At 36.2% G+C, this 20927-nt stretch overlaps 1 protein-coding gene across 1 annotated transcript; it reads right to left on the reverse strand.

Moving 5' to 3' along the window:
* Positions 1-526: 526 nt before the first annotated feature.
* On the reverse strand, positions 527-20645 carry LOC131792798 (leucine-rich repeat and calponin homology domain-containing protein 1-like). Its single transcript, XM_059110208.2, has 20 exons — positions 20429-20645; positions 20148-20295; positions 19247-19373; positions 17916-18021; positions 17552-17688; positions 17162-17227; positions 16365-16420; positions 16085-16172; positions 15390-15608; positions 8394-8569; positions 7446-7553; positions 6313-6355; positions 5982-6080; positions 5550-5588; positions 4765-4863; positions 4131-4185; positions 3844-3944; positions 3205-3342; positions 2703-2780; positions 527-2071 (listed from the first exon to the last, which is right to left on the reverse strand). Exons 1-20 carry the CDS (start codon positions 20562-20564, stop codon positions 1970-1972), a joined length of 2121 nt encoding a protein of 706 aa, XP_058966191.2. The 5' UTR covers positions 20565-20645; the 3' UTR covers positions 527-1969.
* Positions 20646-20927: the final 282 nt, after the last annotated feature.

A 20927-nucleotide genomic window follows, 5' to 3' on the forward strand; every position in this document is an offset into this window, starting at 1 on the left:
ACAAAGGGCAGTGAAGAACCTGCTCATTGATGTGGATAATTTGGAGTAAATAAATTCAGTTTCCTATTGATTCTTGTTTCTTACATTTTTATGCATCAGTCGCAACAAAGCATTTTCAGTGGTGTGATGGTGAAACATCCCAGTTTTGTCAGGCAGTGGAATAGTACAGGCACTGGGGATTTTATTATAAGCTAATAACCTGTGGTCTACCCTTGCCTCTAAGGCCTCGCACTACTGTCTGTGAAGATTTTTCAAATGTGGGCATTCTTCCCCTCCCCTTTTCCTTGTTACTTCTTCGAGTGCTTTTCATGTAAGCTAACACTATCAATGCTTGCTAGAATAGGTGGAATAGGTTGAGTAGATGTACTGCCCACATGTGTCACCAGGTAGCAGTGCATTACATATTTCGATTTGCTCTTTCTTCCATGATAAGCAAAGTTTCTGCCCATAAAACTAAACAAAGCAAAACAACCTCCCAAAGATTGGCAAGATTCCTAACTAAGCGCAAGAAAGACAGAATCACAACTTTATTTTTCCTTGGATTTAATATCAACAATTATTTCCCAAAATTTTAAAAAATATTGACCGGACTACAGAAGTTTACGGTGGGTTACATTTAAGAAAACAATTTTTAATTATTGGGTGATGATTCTTTGATCTATGTTGTAGTTGAATTTTGAGTAGTATATCAATATTTGGCTTCAATATTTACTTTTCCCTTTACCGCGTCTTCCTCAATGCAGATTGGGCGAAAGAGATAACAAAATTGGAACTGAGTGCCTTAACTTCAAATTGTACAGTATGTGAGCTGGGGCCTCAAAATTCTTACAGTGTCCTAACCCTCTTGGAATTCAGGAAGACACGGTACTTCAAACTATTCTAATACATTAGTGCTGTGTTACCTGTTTTCCACAAAATTATTTCTCAATTTATTTTACAATTAATTTAATAAACGGTCAAATATTTTTCTAACTTGCATCCAAACATCGCCACACCACCAGTTAAAAGCGTTTTAAACGCTGTAAAAATCTAACCGTTTGCTTTCTTTACCACTTCGATTTTGACGCATTGCCTTCAAGGGAAGTGTTAACGAAGAGAGTTTTTAGAAAACAAAAAAGACAACGAAAGGATAATTTTTGGCCGTCATCTTGAATGTAGAATCATGGCGAGACTTTGTCAAGATATGCACGGTGATTTTCTTCACAATATTTTGTACTATAAAAGAGGGGAGGGGGTGGGGAATTTTTAAACGGGAGTGGGGTGAGTTAAGCATTCCCAAAGGTAGTGCAAGATTCTGTCTCTATGATTATTTGATTTGATTTCTACTTATTTTACAAGAGGAATGCCATTGTTAGATTCGATATAAGACTAACAATAACAGTACACCTGATAAGTTCTTAAAAAAAGAGAGAAAGGTAAACTAAATGCAGAGAGGATGCGCGATACACAAATAGCCTTTACAAGAAAGAGAGAGGGCGTTTGATTCTAATCAACTGGTTTTTCCAGAATTTCATACACGTGTAGCGTTATTCATAAACAAAAGCTTCCTTATAGCTTCTCAAGAGTCTTGGAGAATAAGGACAAATGTGTCTCTAATCCAACAATCTTAACACAACTGTTAGACGTTTTGCAGACAAATCAGGAATGCAATTCGAAGCAGTATATTAGAAAGGCACCTACAACAACAATTGGGAACTCTATGGTTCGTTTTTCAATTAACTCTACGGTACAAAGGTGATTCAATCCGATCGTTTCGTTTTGTTCACAGCCTACCGAATACGATCGGAAAATTTCCTGTACAATTATCAGTAATGAATGTCTTTCCAACGTTGCTTGCAATACAGCAACAAATTGGACGGGTTTTCCTTTAAATATTTTTGGGGAAATGAATTAAGAAACGACTGGAGCAGCTCTGCAAGTCAATTCTCAAGATTTTGAATCACCAAAATTCTTGTTTCACTGGGTGATGTTATACCCCTCCGTCAGCGTGTTCTAATAGAGATTCTACCGTCTGGCAAACACGTAACGGACTCTTCTCCTCGAGAATATCCGATGGTGTACATAGTTTTTCCTACAAAACGAAAAGGAAGAATAAAATGAATCGTTGTTGTCGACTTGAATGGCTTCAGATTGCTTGGTATGATTTTGTGTGATCAGAAGTAAGTTTGGTCTTAGACACGTAGGTCACAAATCTACTAACTAGTGCAGCAGGTACGGCAGCAAAGCCCACGATACGCCTTTAAGTGGCCTAGAAATTTTTGTGCCAGACCTCTCGCGCGCTCGCTCTGCTCACTGACTCGAAAATCACACACCGTGTTTGTCACAGAGCTTACCACAGCCTGCTCAAGTCAGTAGTGGAAATTCTTTAGAATTCAAGCCAGTTTTGCGCATCGTGCAATCTGGTAACACTTTTGAATGTTTGATTCTTAAACTTTTTCGTTAACCTTCTTACACAAACAAACTGCAAAAGATAATTGGCTGCATTGCTATTTTGATGCTCATGTTATTGTTATTGTCATTGCTTTCCCTGGACAAAATGTAGTTTCCATTTTACAATGGGTATTCAGTTTGAATTATAAGTAATACAACGGAAAACAAGCGTACTTGGTGGTTGCGTTTGTCTAATTTGCCAATGAGTAACTCACAAACACAACAAAAGCATTCCGCTAATACGTGTAAAAATCCCCGTTAATGTGCATTACCTTGTCTACTCCAAGCTTTCTACACGCTTCGAGGAAATAATCCACATTTTTCTGACATTTTGGCATTGTAAGTTTGGGCTACGAGGCAAAAAAAAAAAAAGAGTGTAATAATCAATTAAGTGATTATTTCGTAACTCCTCCACACAATTTCATAAATCATGGGCCCCTCCAACAGAAAAGACAAAAATAGGGTGTTCTCTACGGTTACTGATGGCATTTTCGTGTCCTTCGATTTGCCGTTGTGACAACTTTGATTTTGGTGTCACAAAACTCATTCGAAATGTGCTCTTTAAACCCTTTAGAGTGACTACATCTAAATTCTCCTCACAATATCACCCCTGAATCACACATTAAGGTCACGACAATAAAGGAAATGATCACAAACTAAAGAGGCTCTTAATTATTACACAAATTCTCCTTATCGGCACCTTATTAAATGTGTAGAGAACAGTATGGAGAATACGCATACTGATAGTTTAACGTGACTCAGATCTAGTCTTACCACTCCTGCCGAAGGAATATGGATGCTGGGAATCAGCCCTTTTCTTATGTGATTTATGAGGTGGCACAGAACAACTCCATCGGCCAATGATGCAGGCAGATCATCTGGTAATGCCACCTTGAGGCGGCTCTCGATACCCTGGAATAATTGAAAGAGGAAGTAATGTTAACTGACAGCCATGTTGTATGTAGTCGCCTTCTCAGCCGTTCACTGAAATAGCTTTGCTACCATCGAGTAATTTTCAATTGAGTGTCAAAAGTAAACGGGATTACCTTGCTTAGGGTTTTAATCAACTTTGCTCTGTGATTGGTCCAGAAAACTCACACCATGCTCTCAACTAATCAGGTGTAAAACTAAACACAATCACGACTTAGACGCCTGCGTTTTCCCGCGCTTCAAGCAATTTGCTTGTTTTCACTTGAGTTTTCACTGGCCAATGTTAATATAACCATTCCTTCTGATTGGTCGCAAGGATTACTTTGGTTTTGGTTTTTCCGACAACAGTTGAAAACTGCTTAAAAACCTTACATGCGAGAACCTTCTGCAATAGGGGTTCCGTAGAGTTTAGTTAGAATTTTTCATGTAGCGCCATATTACAAGAGGTCAGAAGAAAATATGAGGAATTAGAACACAACACACCTCTCTAAGTCTTTCCAGTTGTTCAAATTCCTCTCGTGCACTGTCGTACATTCGCTTTATGGTAAAATTCGGATTGTTTTGGTCTCTGAAGGTCGCTGGTACTGAAAATAGAGAAATATCAAAAATGGATTACGGGAATTCTCACAGAAACAGTACGGCCTGATTTTTACGTAAGCTCTAGAATCGCGGAATTTTTCGTCAACAACCCCAGTGATCAGTGGTGGAGTTGGGATTTAAAATAAACAGTAATTTAAAAAGTAATGTGACAATATTTCCCCCATACTCACACGATCGGACCTGGGGTGCTTTCTGTCTTGTATGAATATTTGTATAAACCAATTCCTGAAAAAAAGGACTTTTGTAAATACATAAAGAAAGACGGAAAATATTGAGCTTTGTCGTAGACCAAGCGTGTCACACATAAACCTAATCAATGGCGACGTTCACTTGCGAACGACTTCCTTCGTAGCTTAGCTGTAAAGCCTGAAGTGCTAATTCTACTAGGAGACTCAGACCTAAACGTTGGTTCCATCCCGTGTCAAATAAACTTTTTTCATCCAAGTCAAAGGCCGCAGAAAATAAACAAATACTGAGAAATCACACGGTGATGGAAACATCCTTAGAGTGGAACAAGCGGGTGAAGAAAGGCTTGTACCCAGACGCTAATAACGAGGCTCCAATATAGAAAACAACCCAAAGCTACTGACTCCGTGCAAACATCACTTTCAATATATCTTACATTTTCATAACATAATTTGCAACGAATTTCGTGCACATCTGATGATTGTGTACGTTTAAAGATCAATAACGACAGCTCTTTGACAGGTGGAGGGGGGGGGGGGGAAGAGGGGAAGGGAAAGGGGCGGAGAGGAATCAAGGGAGACGAGACAGTATCACATCCCCTTCTGTACAGTGTCTTACCTCCCATGCCTCTCTATCTTGCACACCGCCATCATTTTGGGAAGGTGCTTCACTACCGTTAAAAGAAACAGTTGCAGCACTGCTTTTGCCACTAAATCTCTATAAAATGAATCAAACAACAAATTGTTTGATGGTAAATTATTGTGTAATCTCTCCTAATGGACACGTCTATTAGAGAGCCACCTCCTCCACAAAACTTGAAGTGGGTGTTCACCATCTGAGTTCCCCAATCACTTTTTAACACCTCAAAACTTCCTTAAGCTTCTATCATCTTACAGAAAGTTGTGTGCATGAGTGCTAGTAATAGGCCGCTCGCATCCCTGGGATTAAGCCAAAAGTGCTGGGATAACTTTTTACGGGCGTGATTGCCCTTTATTCCCCTATCGTGACCCCGTTTTTGAAGCAACATCGTGCATAAGCTCCCTCCAACCCTAACTATCTGTACATTGCCCACGCACTCCATTCACTGAGTGGCCACAGAGGCCCCGAGGATGAGACCCATTGGCTATGCTGTGGCAAATGCAAGCGAAAGTATCTTGAGGTCTTTGCTTCGATAAAGGACCTTTAGAGCAAACTCTTACACATCTACCCCGATAACCTTGTTTATGGCTTACCAACCAAGAATTTTGATAGCACTCACAGGTTTAAATTTGTTTATATATGCTGCATTGAAAGCTTTGCTCTTGTTTATAATAAGTGATACGTGCTAGTATTCAAATGATACAGCTATGTCAAGAAGAACAATTTGTTTATTTAAAATTATTAAGAGAAAACTAGCGTCTTACCGATTTGCTTGAGCCGTCTCTTGAAAGGTTGGAAGAACGCTGCAATGCAATTCAAACTTAATTGAAAGAGCTGTGTAAATCTCCTTGGAAATATCTGGAACATGCGCAGATCATGATAATCTACACCTACCTCGCATTACTGCAATTAACGGTAAAATAGTCACTACAGTTTAAAGTTTTCTTCATCCTTGAACTAACAACACTTGAGGATTGTATTAGGACGCAGTTTAGTTATACAACGGCTAAACTTTGTTCAAACAACCGGCCCTTAGTGTTTAATTCAACAGTGAGTTCAATTAAAAGCCGTTATTAAGGACATGAGCCCGCGCGCCCCCTTCCCTCCCCACTCGACATTGAGCCTAATCAAACAGCGATCCTAAGTTAATAACTTTGGCGATGAAATAGCTAAATCTAGAAAATTGAATTTCTAACCTTCATACGTTCTTCTTCAAATCTCAACCTGGAAAGTTGAGCCTCTCTTCTGCTCTGTTGCATAAGCTGCTCTCTTTTGCGTGCTCGGAGCTCTTCCTCCTGAATAGAGAATCAATCTTTTTTAAAAATTCATGACCACTAATTCAGCTCGAATTAATAAATGTGTTTCGTCAGGTTTTACGTCCCAGTTACTGTGTACGAAATTAGCGCGTGATTCCTGACTTTTCAAAGGCATTGTTTTACTTTCCCAGACAAACGGTTGTTACTTAAATCATGTGGCCTGAGTAGAGTAAGGAAAGCAGAATGACTTGTCTCAGGAATGATTCCTTACCTGTCTGTTCCATGCAACATCAGGCGATTCCATTGCAGGGGTACTAAAAAGTCGACGAAAAGTAAATTAATTAACTCAATTGATCAACCAGTCTATTAATCAGTGTCATGACGTGGCACATCCGAGCCAAAAGTTCATGAATACAACGCATGAGGTTAAAAAAGAAACTATCAAAGGAAGAATGAGTGAATATAGATGAACGATTCGGCAGTATGACTCTGAGGAGAAATTAGATGCTGGTCACTCTAAGTGGTTAAAGGGTTAGGTGAGTTTGCTGTATTTGAATCCTACACCTTCCCTCCCTCTCTCTCCTTCATTTTCTCTTTGTCTACCACTTTATTTAACTTGCTTATTTTGCTGAACCTGAACGGGTCAAGTGGTTTAAGGGTTAGGTGAAATTGCTGTATTTAAATCCTACACCTTCCCTCTCTCTCTCTCTCTCTCTCTCCTTCATTTTTCTCTTTGTCTACCACTTTATTTAACTTGCTTCTTTTGCTGAACCTGAACGGGTCAAGTGGTTTAAGGGTTAGGTGAAATTGCTGTATTTAAATCCTACACCTTCCCTCCCTCTCTCTCCTTCATTTTTCTCTTTGTCTACCACTTTATTTAACTTGCTTCTTTTGCTGAACCTGAACGGGTCAAGTGGTTTAAGGGTTAGGTGAAATTGCTGTATTTAAATCCTACACCTTCCCACTCTCTATCTCTCTCTCTCCTTCATTTTTCTCTTGGTCTACCCCTTTATTTAACTTGCTTCTTTAGCTGAACCTGAACGGGTCAAGTGGTTAAGGGGTTAGGTGAAATTGCTGTATTTAAATCCTACACCTTCCCTCTCTCTCTCTCTCTCCTTCATTTTTCTCTTGGTCTACCCCTTTATTTAACTTGCTTCTTTAGCTGAACCTGAACGGGTCAAGTGGTGTAAGAGTTAGGTGAAATTACTATATTTAAATCCTACACCTCCCCTCTCTCTCTCTCTCTCCTTCATTTTTCTCTTGGTCTACCCCTTTATTTAACTTGCTTCTTTAGCTGAACCTGAACGGGTCAAGTGGTTTAAGGGTTAGGTGAAATTACTATATTTAAATCCTACACCTCCCCTCTCTCTCCTTCATTTTCTCTTAGTCTACCACTCTATTTACCTTGTTTCTTTTGCTGAACCTGAACGACTCAACACCTTGTAAGTTGGATGATTCGCAACAGCAGGCTTTGCACTATCTCTACCACCAAATGAAGATGAGGAGAGTTTTCTTGAGAAAAAACAAGAATACACAAATAAATCCTTTCCATTCATTAAACTGTAAATCAACGAAAGATTCACAAATTTGTAAACAAGCAAATTACAATACACGTTGTAATTTGCATCGTTGCTAGTCATTAAAACTTTTCCAATTACTTTGTTCAAGTGCAAATGTCTCAAACTGAATTCCATTAATTGTTATTAAATAGTTATAAGTGTTGTCTACTTTCTTAACACTTTAACTCCCAGATCTGATGGTCAATTCTCCCCTCCAGCTACTACATATTTCCTTTTAAATTAGTTACGAGAATTTGGTGTTAGATCAAGATAACAACTTCCATTTAATATGTTTTAAGTATTCTCATTACCCGTTTGCTGGATAATGTATGGATATTGCAGGGAGAAGTTAGAGGTTAATCACTTGTGGGAGTTAAAGGGTTAAGAAAAAGGAAAAAAAAAAGATAAACAAACGTATGAAGTGGCATTTTAAACCTTTCACTCCCAAGATGATTACCATACAATGATTTAGACGTGAGTTCAGAGAACTTGGTATTAGATCACCCAATAATCCGCTAGTTTATATTTTTTTAAATTTCCATCACTTGTTTGCTTGATGCTGTATTGTCTTGGTCACTTACGAGAGTTTAGGGGTTAAGGATCATCGTTTGTGCATGAATGCACTAGCTGGTCATTCTTACTGTAATTGCTTCCCAAAGTAATCTCAAAATTCAGTGTCCACTGAATCAAAAGAATCCTTAACCCCAGCTTGTAACCATCAAAAGAGCACAAAGGTTCTATAACATAACCAAAGTAGCCTTCACTGAAAAAAATCATCAGTCATAATTCTCACTTCTGGTCTGGAGTTGCATTCTTGGATTCCATTTTCCTCCTGACCTCTGCTTGTCGTTGCTGTTGTATTTCTTCATGCTGTGTCTGCAGCTTCCTTGCAGCACTTCTTCGTTCCTCAACCTGCCTTTCCTCTTCTTCCTTCTTTCGCCTTTGCTCAGCTTCAATTTGTAAGAATTCCTGATTGAAATCAAATAAATATTAATTGTGATGGGTGACCCAGCAGTTCATGTGGTGATGCACTTATACAAACAGAAATAAATGTTTCAAAATTTATGAAACTGGGGAAGAAAATTAAAACCCAAGTGTAATTTTTTTCAAAAAGTGGTTGATGATAATTCAGAATTGGAAGTTATACTTAATTTTGATGTTTGTGTTGTAAAGAGCTATGACAAACATCATCATCATCATCAAACATAAGTGCCCTCTCTCTAATAGGTGCCCCCCTCATATTTGTTTCTGTTGATAAGTGCTCCTATTCTAATAAGCTCCCCTACAGAGTATGCACTCTCAATCTAAAAGCATACCAATACCAAAAAGCATCCCTATTCCAATAAATGCCCCTATTCTTTTTCAGTAATAGCATAGTTGGAGTACATGTACACTGACATCAATCGTGGTCCATCTTCCTTTAATTGCTCACTTAAAGCCTGACAATGAAAAAGTCATCTTCGTCTCAGTCTCTTAACTATCATATCGCCCTGGGTGCACAGTTCCTTCAAACCAAAGATCTCGTCATAAAAATTTTATGACGATTGCTTAACTAGTCATTCTAGCAAGGAAGGATGCAGGGAAAACAAGTCCATTTTCCAGCCTTTTTTATCCTCATTCAAATAAACATCAACACTTTGTTTCACATTCTGTTGTTTTTCAAAGAAAAATATGTGCGCTGTCCTGAATAAGTGCCCTGTATCAAATAAGTGCCCTCCAATGGGGTACCAAAAGTAAATTAGCACTCTGGGCACTAAATCAAATCATTGCAGTAGGTTTGTGAACAAGCTGGGCTGATATATTTGTGTACCACCAGTTGAAGGAAACGGATTCATAGTTAAATGATTGACAAAGCTGTAAAACTAGGCTGGACTTCTCAGTTCCAAATTAGCTCATCCCTGTTTTGAACAACTTGACCCAGAATCTGACATAACTTGGCCACTGAAACTAACTCAAAAACAAGCCACCCAGAATTAGAGAATATTCCAGGGTAAAATTATTCAGGGGATAAATGCTAATTTTAATTTCAATGTTGACTTCAAACAAATGTATGAAGTTAATTAACCCTTTAGCTCACTGATCAATTTGGAATTCTCTTTACTGTCCATCATACATTTCTTATGATGTAAGTTCAGAGAATTTAGTTTTGGATCAACTTATTATCCTCAAATTGATATTTTTTTAATTCTCATTTCTTATCTGGTTGATATTATACTGATGTTGTAAGGAAAAATTCTGTCTTGGTCACTTATGGGAGTTAAAGGGTTAATGGCTTTTTTTAAAAAAAAAAAAACAGGGTGTGTACTTTGACCCCCAAGATCTGATATTTAATTCTCCCCTCCAGTTGCTAGACATGTACTTGTTTATTAGATACAAGAATTTGGTGATAAATCAAGATAACAACTTCTCCCTGATGAGTTTGAGTATTCATGTTACCTGTTTGCTGGATAATGTATAGATTTTATAGGGAGAAGTTACATCTTAATCAGTTCTAAGAGTTAAGGGCTCATCTAAGGTAAGATTCTACAAACATCATCTCAAATAGGATTTTAAAAATCCTCCTGTGGTAAGATCTTATGTAAAATTACCCTGCTAGTCTACAGAAGCTATCAGCAGTTTTAAGTAGAAAAAAAATCCAGGTGTTTAAATGATGTTCCTTTTGAATGTTCTTTGAACTTAAATCAAGAAAGTGTTATAGTAATCACACTATAACTCAAATCCTAACAATTACTGGAAAGATTTTTTCATATTCTTCATTAGCAGAGCTAAAATACAAAACATCAGTCAATAAAACATTTGATTATCAATTTATCTTTACTTTTGAAGTCTACAACAGCATTTACTGATTACACCCCCTTCTATTAACCTCACTCTAAAACAGCCTCGCAGTGATCTCTCTTGTTATCTCTACAAACTTCTCTACAAATGGCAGCTACAGAAGCCTGAAGTTTCAGCATGTAATTTAAATATTCCTCTCACTCCAAATACAAACTTAAAGTTTCTTTCTGAAAAAAATTGTTGTTACTCATTTTTTCATGAATACAGGGTGAAGAAAAAACTCCCATCTTGTTGTGACATCAACCAATGTCATGCACAAACATCTAAATCTTGCAAAATAATTTTCATCAAATATAGTAACTTTGAAAACTATACAACTTAACATGACACATATAATTTTTTTGCCTTTGATTAATTTCTTACCTATAACTTAATAGCTCTATTCTGTTTTATAATCAAAAGAAAAATATTTTTTCCTTACCTTTGAATAAATTACAGTACAGCTAAATGTAATAAATTAATTAGTTTATAATATTTACCATACAAGTTCTTAAATAACAATAATGAATACATTAATGAAAACACAACCTTTAAATTCTATACATTGGTGATTATCTACTATAGTTTTAATACAAATATTTCCAGAGGAAAGGCAGAAAGAAAAATATTGACTACAAATTTCAAGGAAAGTTTTTAAGTTACTAAAAATAGTTACTATAAGAATTAAATGTTAGATTTTAGAGATCCAGAGTGTTAAACTCTTAAAATACATTTTTTTCTGATTATCCTTGAAAGAAAACATACCCTATGTTAAATAAAGAAACAGAAAAAAAAAAAGGGATAAAACAGGGTAGAAATTCCTTGATGGTATGTACTTGGGGAGCCTTTGTCTAAACATTTTACTTCTTGTCCCAAAGCCTTTTATAGATCAATCTATCATATCAAACTCAAACAACAGTGAACACTAAAAACATATCTCTGGCAAAATATTTTTTTCAAGAATAAGAACATCCAAAGTGAGAAAAGGTGAAAGAGTAAGCCTGTACTGGAGCATAGTAGCCCTCCTAGCCCAAGACTGTCCTGTTTTCCTTCATATGAAGTGACTAGATGCATCATCATTCCCCTCTGGATGGGGTGTCAGTCTATCACAAGGTTACCCCCCCCCCCCTCCTTAAGCAATTGTTACACCTGGGTGGTGAGAGTTAAGCATTCTGTCCATGAATTGACCAGGACAGGTCTCAAATGTGTACCCTCAACCCAGGGTCCAGCTCACTAACCACAATGCCGAGGTGTCTTCCACATCAAGTGTAAGTAACAAGCTGGGTAATTAGTTTTTCATTTTTCATATTTGTCTTTTGCACGTGTGTGCTGACATTCAATGTGCTTGTTAATAACAAAATATTCCAGAAAACATATCAAGTGTTCACTGTTGCTAAGTTTGATCATAACTTTTTACTTCATCAATTGCTTAGCATGCACTATAATTAAATTAAATTATATTATATATATCAATAATTTATTTATTAATCATATGATATGTTCTCTTTTAAGTTATGTCAGATGATAGTTGAGTAATCCTCAAATTGAAATCTAGCATTGTAAAAAGATATACAAAACTTACTCACAAAAAGATAAGTCCTTCATCAAAAAATTGTACCTTAATTTCAAGGTGTCCCAATGGTAAATACAATATCCACAAAATTCTCTGTCAATTGATATCATAGAGGATGCAGTACTAGATTTGTCATCTCATATTTGCTGGTTCAAGCCATCAACTTCACTACTCACTGCATTAGTTCTCTGTTGAACCTCATTCAAGTCTTTCCCTGTCAATTGCCAATTGGTTTGGGTCCAGCCAAATCCAATTTTTTGGCGGTTTTATGGTTAGTTAGAATATCTTTTTAACTGTCTCAGATAAGTGTGAAAATAAAATTGGGGAGTGGCTAACAAAATTGACACTTGCTTACATTCTTTTGCAGAAAACACTTCAAAAGATGAAATCGATATTTAAGCTATGCTACAGTGTGACATGTAATCTTGAATAAATTAGTTTAACCTCCTAATTCAGTTTTACCAAATCCAATAAATCAAAAAGTGTAAGTTTCACTCAACTCAAGAATGTCTGTTCCACATTTAAAGGTCACTGAATGTGGAATACAAAACTACAATGAAGTCAATTAGGGGAACAAAGTTCACTTTAAACTTGAAGTAATTTTTAAACATGATATCAGTTATCACATTGATTATCTTCAAAACACTGTGGCACACAAAATGTTGATAATTCTTGTCATCCTTATTGCTGTTAGTTGAGTTAAAATGTTCCAAGTATTCTTTTCAAACTTGTTAAGGAATGGCAGATGAAGAGATTAATTACATGAGAACAGCATTAATCCAAATTCCTGATAGAGCTTCTAAGTTTACATGCAGGTACATCTAGTATTGCTCGCTATAAATAAGGTCTACATAAATACTGGTTTTCATCGCTAATTTCAGCTGTGCTGTCAACTTTCTGAAAGGTGTTAAGTTTTGCATTTCAAGTGCTGTATTCTAAATATCAACAACTAACTCTAATTTATTTTATCACATCTCAAAAGATTGCAATAGACAAAGTTTTATGCTACAGAGAAAAACACCACTGCCTTTTACCATAATTATTTGAAAACCCATAAAATAGCCAGGCAAAGCAAGGCCACAAAAACAGACAAAAAAACCGTCCCAGGATTGAGAAAAGCATACAGTAAAACAGCAAGCAAAGGCCACAAGGTTTCGCTGCAGAAGATTCTCTGGAGAGAAGCTTGCAGTGGTGCCCATGCTTTAATCTGAAAGAAAATGAAAGGCAAAAGTTACTGCATGAGCTAACAATACAGGATTTTACTTCATGGAAATAAGTGGTCACATGATTCACCTTAGTTCCAGAAAGTAAATAAATGCATTGTTAATGGCCACACAGAAACTGTTGTCTTTGATTTTCATTTCAGCTTTGCCAATTGAAAATAGTCTTTTTTTAAAATTTATTTTGACATGTATTAGAAGAATTTTATTTTATAGCAGTGATTAATTTGTTAAAAGCCGAAAAGGTGAGTATGTGTGACAATTAACTATTAATTATAGATCAATTAAAAATTAACTATTAGTGCAATTTAAAGTAATCAAACTGTATAATAAGCATTTGAGAAGCATATACTTCCTTACCAAGTAATAAAGCAGACCAAAATAGTTAACTGGATCTTAAAAAAAACCTTAACAAAACTTGAACATAAGAAAAAATTTCCTGTAGAGGTGAAATTCTGCAGCACATGTTTAATGATTTTTTATACAGACTCCATTTATCATTCATTGTATCAATTAATACATTTCATATTATTTCATTGCTTAGCCACCACTCAACGTCATAAGAAATGAAGTTTACAGCTTTGTTGTAAAAACTTTATGGAAGCTCAAGTTACTTTTAGTAGCCACAGAAAATAAAAAGGTTAATCATCATAAACCCAAGTTAGCATGACTTGCACAGGTCGAAACATGAAAAGTTACTTTTTAACATTTATTCTTCTGGTTAAAAGGAGACACCCCAGCAAATACATACTCAGAAATAATCAAATCCAGTTCAATGAACTAGCTAACACAAGTTTCCTACATGTATAACTCTCCTGGTAAAAAAAGTACTAATTTAAAGGTCCTTGGTTCATTCCAAGTTGAAAAACTAAATACAGACAACACAGTTTTCAAGAGAGAAATTCAACATCTTTTCATCGGCCTTTACACCATCCTTGATGTTTACAGGGGTACACTAACACTATGCAAGTTCTTTTACCTGTTTATTTCCGAGGCAAGCATGTTGATTTGACTTATTCAAGTAAGGGGTTCATTTATTCATTTGTAATAATTTCACAAAGCACAATTATGGCATACTTGATCACTAGAGCCCAAATTTTTCCTTTTGAAATAAATTAGCTACAAAATTTCACACATAAATGTAAATATTGCAGTGTAAAATGAATGCAGGTCAAATTGAGTTTAAAAAGGTTTTTAATGTTCTTTCCTATGTTCCTTATAACTCAACATAGTTCTTATACAAAGTAAAATACAAATCTACCCAGTTCAACATCATCTTCACCTGAATTTTAATTTGACTGCAACATAAAAGTTGTAGTTTAAAATTGTTTCAGGTGAATATAACTTCATGCCAGAATGATCAGCACTATTCTTTGTTTTTAAAAGTATTATGGCAATGTAGCTTGAACAAAGGAAAAAACCATTTTCCAATAATTGCCATGTGAAATTCATTTTAAGTGACAACATATACCTAATTTTTCAAGTGATCAATATGACCCACACACATTTCCAGCAGGAGGACTACAGGTAGTGGCATGAGCAAGGATTTCGATAAAAGCCAGTTACTGGTGGTCTACAGCCACCTATAAGAGCTTCCATTGCCTGCGCACAAGCTCTTGTGTTTGAGTTTGGGCTAACAACACAGCTGCTTTGGCACCATCAGCAGCCACTTACATCAAAAGTTACTGAGCCCCTGCACAAGTGAGGCCACAAAACTCTGCTCGGCCCTGTATACACCCTGCAAGATCCACAATGCCGACAGAAAGGAAGGAGGCCAAAGAGTGGCATTGAAATGATAAAATGAAGAGGCAGCAAGGGTGCTGGACTTGGAACCTTGTGGTCCCAGGTTCAAGCCCCTTACCCTGCCATTGACTGGATTTGTTCTGGGTTGCCCTGAGTTCAACTCCTCTACTGTGCTGTGTAAATAGCCAACTGGTCTGCCACCCACCAGTTGGGGTTTTCAAGCACTTTATGTTTATTTCAGTCATTGTAAAGTGCTACTAGATAGCAATAGAAAAAGCTCTATATAAATAAAGTATTATTATTATTATTATTATTATTATTATTATTAAAATGTTTATTGACTGAGTCACAGAAAATATTTGGCCCAACTTGATTCAGTCAATAATAACAAAATATTGGTCACAAATCAACATAAAAGCAGTTGTAAAAAGCAAACCTTCAGAAGCTCCTCTCCTTCATTATATTCCTCATCTGGTTTTGACTGCATTTCATCATCTTCCACTTCGTGGGCATCTGCAAGTAGCTGTTGTGCTCTTTCTATCTCTTTCTGAATCTCCCGTCTCTTCTCCTCTGTTTCAAACACATTAGACAATGGGGGCCTTGTTCTCTCTCTTTCTCGTAATGAGCTTGGTCGATAAACCTCTTTCTCATAAGTCTACAACAACAAAACAAAACAAATGAATGGAAAAGCCACGTAACAATTATTTAGGAAATGTTTTTGTCAGGTGGAAAATGACTTTTATTCTCAGGAGAATACAAAATACAAGTTTTGCAAGATAGAAAAACTCAGAAGGGATAACACTCAACAAAGAAATGACAAAGATGGAAGAGATTAAATTGATTGAAAGTAGTTATTCAAGAGACAAAACATGCAAAACAAAGCCAACATGGGCTGTGCGTAACTACATGTAGAGGTAAATCTTTTGACCCCTACAAGGGACTAGCATCTAATTTCTCATTACAATATCACCCCTAAATCACTTGTTTAGGTCACAAGAATAAAGGAAATGGTCACCAACTTAGGAAGCTCTTAACTGTTGAACAAGTTTGCCTTATCAGCACCTTGGAAAATATATCGGGAAAAGTATGAGGAATACGCAGAGTGATATTAAGGTTAAATGCATTACTTACTTCTCTTGCAGCTGCATTTCTTGCTAAATCTAAGGAATGCGTTCTTCTTACTCTGTCAATCATTAGATGGTTTTCAGGAGCATCCTCACTGCATGAAGAATCCACAAAGAAAACAGTAAACATTCCTTTTGAAATCTTAGGTTCATTCACCATTTAAAACTTTTGTCATATGTGATGAAAACCTTTCAAAGGCAAAATCAAGGTCAAACTCAACTGAAACTTGGTTTGTTTCTGTTAGAAAAAAAGCATGTGAATACCCTAAGATAGTTGAAAGTCATACCTTGATGATCGAGGAAAAGAGTATTTTCTAACAACATCTCTGTCAAATGTTCTTCTCTGTGGAAAGATACTAAGAATCAATAGTTGCCAAATTTTACAAAATTGTCAGGTTAATTTGAGCCATGAGTGGATTTCTGGAATAAACACCGCTTAAAACACTGAGACTCTTCTGAGAGCACAACTCTGTGATATAATCACAATAATTTTTTTAAATCTTTACTTTTACCATTGAAAAAAATTTCTAGCTTAAGTTTTTCATTTTTTGTTGACCAGATAAAGAAGATGACTATAAAAATAAACTAACATTGTAAGAAATGTTTTCAAATTACACAGATGTTTATTGTACTTACAAGAGGTTCCTTTACCTTACAAACTTAAAAACTGACACCAACCTAACTTTTCAAGACAGTATTTTAAAATTTCAAGAACCGATTTCTTACAAAAATCTCAAACAATTTATAAAAATATTCTGACTTAAACAGGCTTCCTAGGGGTAATCATTTTCATAATCAAAGCCACTTTCCTGGGATCATAAAAAAAGCCAAATCTGAGTCACGTTTTACTTATGCTGATTGTATTATAAGAGCTTCAGACTGTTATTTGAGGTTTGGAAAGATTACTCAATCAGAATTGAAGAGACTCTGAAAGACGAAATCATATGAGAGAATTTCAAGGACTTTCAAAGCCTTGTATATGGACCCTTAAATATCAATATCTTTCACTAGTTTCCAAGATGCTTACAAACCCCATACTGTACATGCACTTGCACTGAGCAATATTAGCACACTCTCAAATCACCTTCTCTTGTTCATGAGCAGTTGCACTGAGGTACTTGAAAATATGTAACTTCCCTTTTGTGCAGACCTAGAGTAAAGAGAACACTAACTCATTTACCCTTAGACCCTTAAGAATGACTAGCATCTAATTTCTCCTAACAATACCACTCTTGAATCAAACATTAAGGTCATGAGAATGAAAGAAATGATCACCAACTAAAAAAGCTCTTATGAAAGAACCATTGAGAGGATGTTAGGGTACAGAGTGTTGAGGATTACATTGCAATGAAAATAATGGAAAGGAACCAAGTAATGATTCTGATAACATTTGAACCCATTACTACTGGATTCAATAGAGTGACACATCCAGTAAGTTACATATACACAGCAAGGTGGGGGATAGTTCACACACCTGAGCAGGGGGAGAAGTCAATGGATTGTGCGCAAGTTCCAGCACCGATAAACTGGTGATAAGCCGGTAAGCAGGAGGAATCACGGACACTTTGTTATAAGAAAAATCTAATCGAACCAATTTTAATTTACTAAGTTCTGCAAAAGGAAGGAACACACAACAAATTAATCAAACAACAAAGATGAAAGATATCACAAGGCTAAGTTATGGGAAAATTATCAAACTCTTTATCCATTGAAAATTTCTGAGGGAAAATGAAAGTTGAGCCAAACTTGAAAAAAAAAAAAAAAGAAAAAGAAAAAAGAAAAATGGACCTTGTACCCCCTGTTGAATTAAGAGAGCAAGATTTGGCTGTTCAACTTACCATCTGGTAAAACTTCTAAACGATTCCTTCGAATGTTTAAATCCTTTAAAGATAACATCTCTCCCATACTACTTGGCAGGTGTACTAATTCATTTGAACTTAAATCCTGCAATGAAAGAAAAGACCAAAGCATGTGGTTAACTTCTTGCAAGAAATTTTGCTAAATTTTGACAAAGCATTTTCTGGGAGAACACAAAATTGAGCCCAGTCTTTGTGTCCTTTGAACTTCATGCAATAATGTATGGAATCAAAATTAAAGAATAAAATTTGGCACTTTGGTCCTTACAGACATATCACATTGCTTAAAACAACACACAAACAAGTTGAAGTTTCCACATTTTGTCTTTGAACTAACTGAATACATCTTATAACTTGTAGCAAGATAGAATTCTGTAACCACATTATTGCAGTCGCTGTGCTCCGAGCAAAATCTCTGAATTTACACTTTTGATCACTGTCCACATGGGTAGTCTAACCAAAAATCATTTTTAGTTTGTTGTGATGCATAAAAAGAGAATTGGAGAAAACTTAACTATTTCCTAAACCCTTTTCATGGGCAAAAAATAAAAGTAAACTTTTTTCTGACGGGAAGTCGAGAGGACCACTCTTAGCAAGAGCAGCACTTAATATTGCATCATTAATTGGGAAGGTGGTGTTTGATTTCCAGATCCATCACAGAGCATTAAGAACAAAAACCACAGAATGCGTTACCAGGTTACTTTCAACCCCCAATTCAAATTGTCTTATAAGTAGGAGTCAATAAGAACCAGGAGTTCACCCCTTATATCTACATTTGATTGGTTAGCAGTGATTTCTAGAGCACATCCCAGAGTATTGTGAATCAAAATCACGGCAATCCCAGATTTTTGGACAGTTATTAAAACAGGGTGCAAGACATCATATAGATTTACATGAACTGTAATTTAGATAGCTTTGCAATACCAAAGACTTGAATTCTCAAGTTAATATCATCCTACATCTTGGGGTTAACCCTTTCACTCCCAGATCAAATTTGTCATTCTCCTGCCAGTTAACTTTATAATTCTTATTATGTTAGTTCAGAGAATTTAATATTGGATCAACTTATTATTGAAATTGATATTTTTCTTTATTCTCATTTCTTATCTGGTTGATATTGTGTTGATATTGTAAGGAGAAATTCTGTCTTGGTCACTTATGGGAGTTAAAGGGTTAATGAAAGCACTGATGGAAAGTAACAATACAGCTTGTTGATGCATGCTGCAATTAAATATGTAAGCTTATTGGATTAGGCCTCTGAGTTATCTAGAGTATTTTGTTCACCAAGGTTACTAGATTATAAAATTACTTACCAAATCTTGCAATAAAGTTAAGTGTCCAATTTCAACGGGCAAAGAAGTAAGCTTGTTGTTGCTTAAGTTCAAGACTTGCAGAGGCAAGGAGCAGAGCTCTGAGGGGAAAGTGGTGATCTGATTCCGTCTGTGAACAAACAATGTACCATAATCACAATCACAAACCTCTCCATAGATAAATACTAAATAATTAAAACTCAAATCTTGCTTGAAAGTTTCTTTTATTAGTCTCTTCGTGCAAAAAAACTCTTATAGTGACTTAACATTTGGTTTAATTAACATGAAGTAGGATGTTCAAGGATGAGGTGTTAGCGATGAGAGATTCTCCAGTTACTTTGCACAATACTTCCGCTAAATTTCGGTCACATTTTTTATTCAGATGTGGAGAATATTCTACTTCTACCCTTAACCACATTTCTGAATTAAAAGCTTTCTTTCAAAATCCTAGCGCGAGGAACGCGCTTCAAGAAACAATTGTTAGCGAGCCACTGGCCGAAGGAAAATTTGCTTTTCATTTTCACATAAACGTATCAGCTGCAATCCAATTACAGATCATTCACACTCGCCGTCCTTCGACATCTTCATTCGCACCGATTAATCAACATTATAGGTAAACAAACACACATCGCATTGTTCTCCAAATCGTACAAAAATGTTGTAAATGTCAACGTACTTTATATCACCATAAATACATATCAAAGAATGGACGAAAATTAAAATTAAGAAGCCAAGCATTGTTAATAAAGGGATCAAAACCTCCTGCAAGCATTAGCAAATAACAGCTTGATAAATTATTTGCTGATCATTACGAGCATCTGCAGTTATGATTTCAAGTTTGGTTCGGATCATATCATCTGATAACAAATTGAGAGACATGTTGAAACCGCACTATCAGCATTACCTCAAGTTTAGGACACGGAGAAATTTCAGTTCACTCATTTGCGATTCTGGAACTCCCCGTATCGTATTGTGATATAAATCCACTCTCTCAATCATAAGAAAATCGCACAGCTCTGCAGGGAATTCGGACAGTTTATTTCTTGACAAGTCTGCAAGATAAAAGAACAGTGATTAAAATGCAAGCAGTCAAAAACAGGATCCAGTTGTGAACGAGAAATCTTGTACTTTTTTTGGTAACGCAATGACAATATTTGCAGCTTATAAAGCTTACAGAAAGCTCACCTATTTCGATTACATCGATCAACTCGCAATCGTCTGTCGGATCTGGGAAATCGCGAAGATTTTTCTGGCTCAAATTGAGCCTTCCCGTCTCCTCTGCCTCTTTGAAGCATCTCTCTAGTGGTATATTTCCCGACATGGTCGGGTTTACATGTTAAAGGGAAGATGCTTGTACTTTAAGTCGACACCTCTTCCACCGAGTCAGCGACATCTTGGAAATCTCTCGGCCTCGTGATTGCACGGCGCATGACTAGGACATATTTCCCGTGAGCCTTTGAGGTATTTGGGGTCAAGGTTTCGAGACAATCTCATTTGCGCTTTCATTTTACTTACAGTTGTAAATGTGACTCGAATTAATACCCCAAAACTTATAGGAACCCTCATGAAGACTTGAATTTTATTATTATTAAGAACTCAGATATCTAAGAGCTCAGATATATGAATTTTATTCTTCATCTTTTTTATGTAAACACTACTATCTAACCGAAAGCAAACTAATTTA

This window comes from Pocillopora verrucosa, chromosome 6, assembly GCF_036669915.1.
Source record: "Pocillopora verrucosa isolate sample1 chromosome 6, ASM3666991v2, whole genome shotgun sequence".
Classification (NCBI taxonomy): Eukaryota; Metazoa; Cnidaria; class Anthozoa; order Scleractinia; family Pocilloporidae; genus Pocillopora; species Pocillopora verrucosa.

What these genes read in the sequence shown, in the direction of transcription:
- LOC131792798 (XM_059110208.2), bottom strand. Translation starts at nt 20,564, where the DNA reads ATGTCGGGAAATATACCACTAGAGAGATGCTTCAAAGAGGCAGAGGAG. An exon ending in GAAATGCAGCTGCAAGAGAA is followed by an intron (nt 15,609 to 16,084) that starts GTAAGTAATGCA and finishes TTGTTGTTGTAG; the next exon opens with ACTTATGAGAAAGAGGTTTA. An exon ending in GGTTCAGCAAAAGAAACAAG is followed by an intron (nt 6,356 to 7,445) that starts GTAAATAGAGTG and finishes TCGACTTTTTAG; the next exon opens with TACCCCTGCAATGGAATCGC.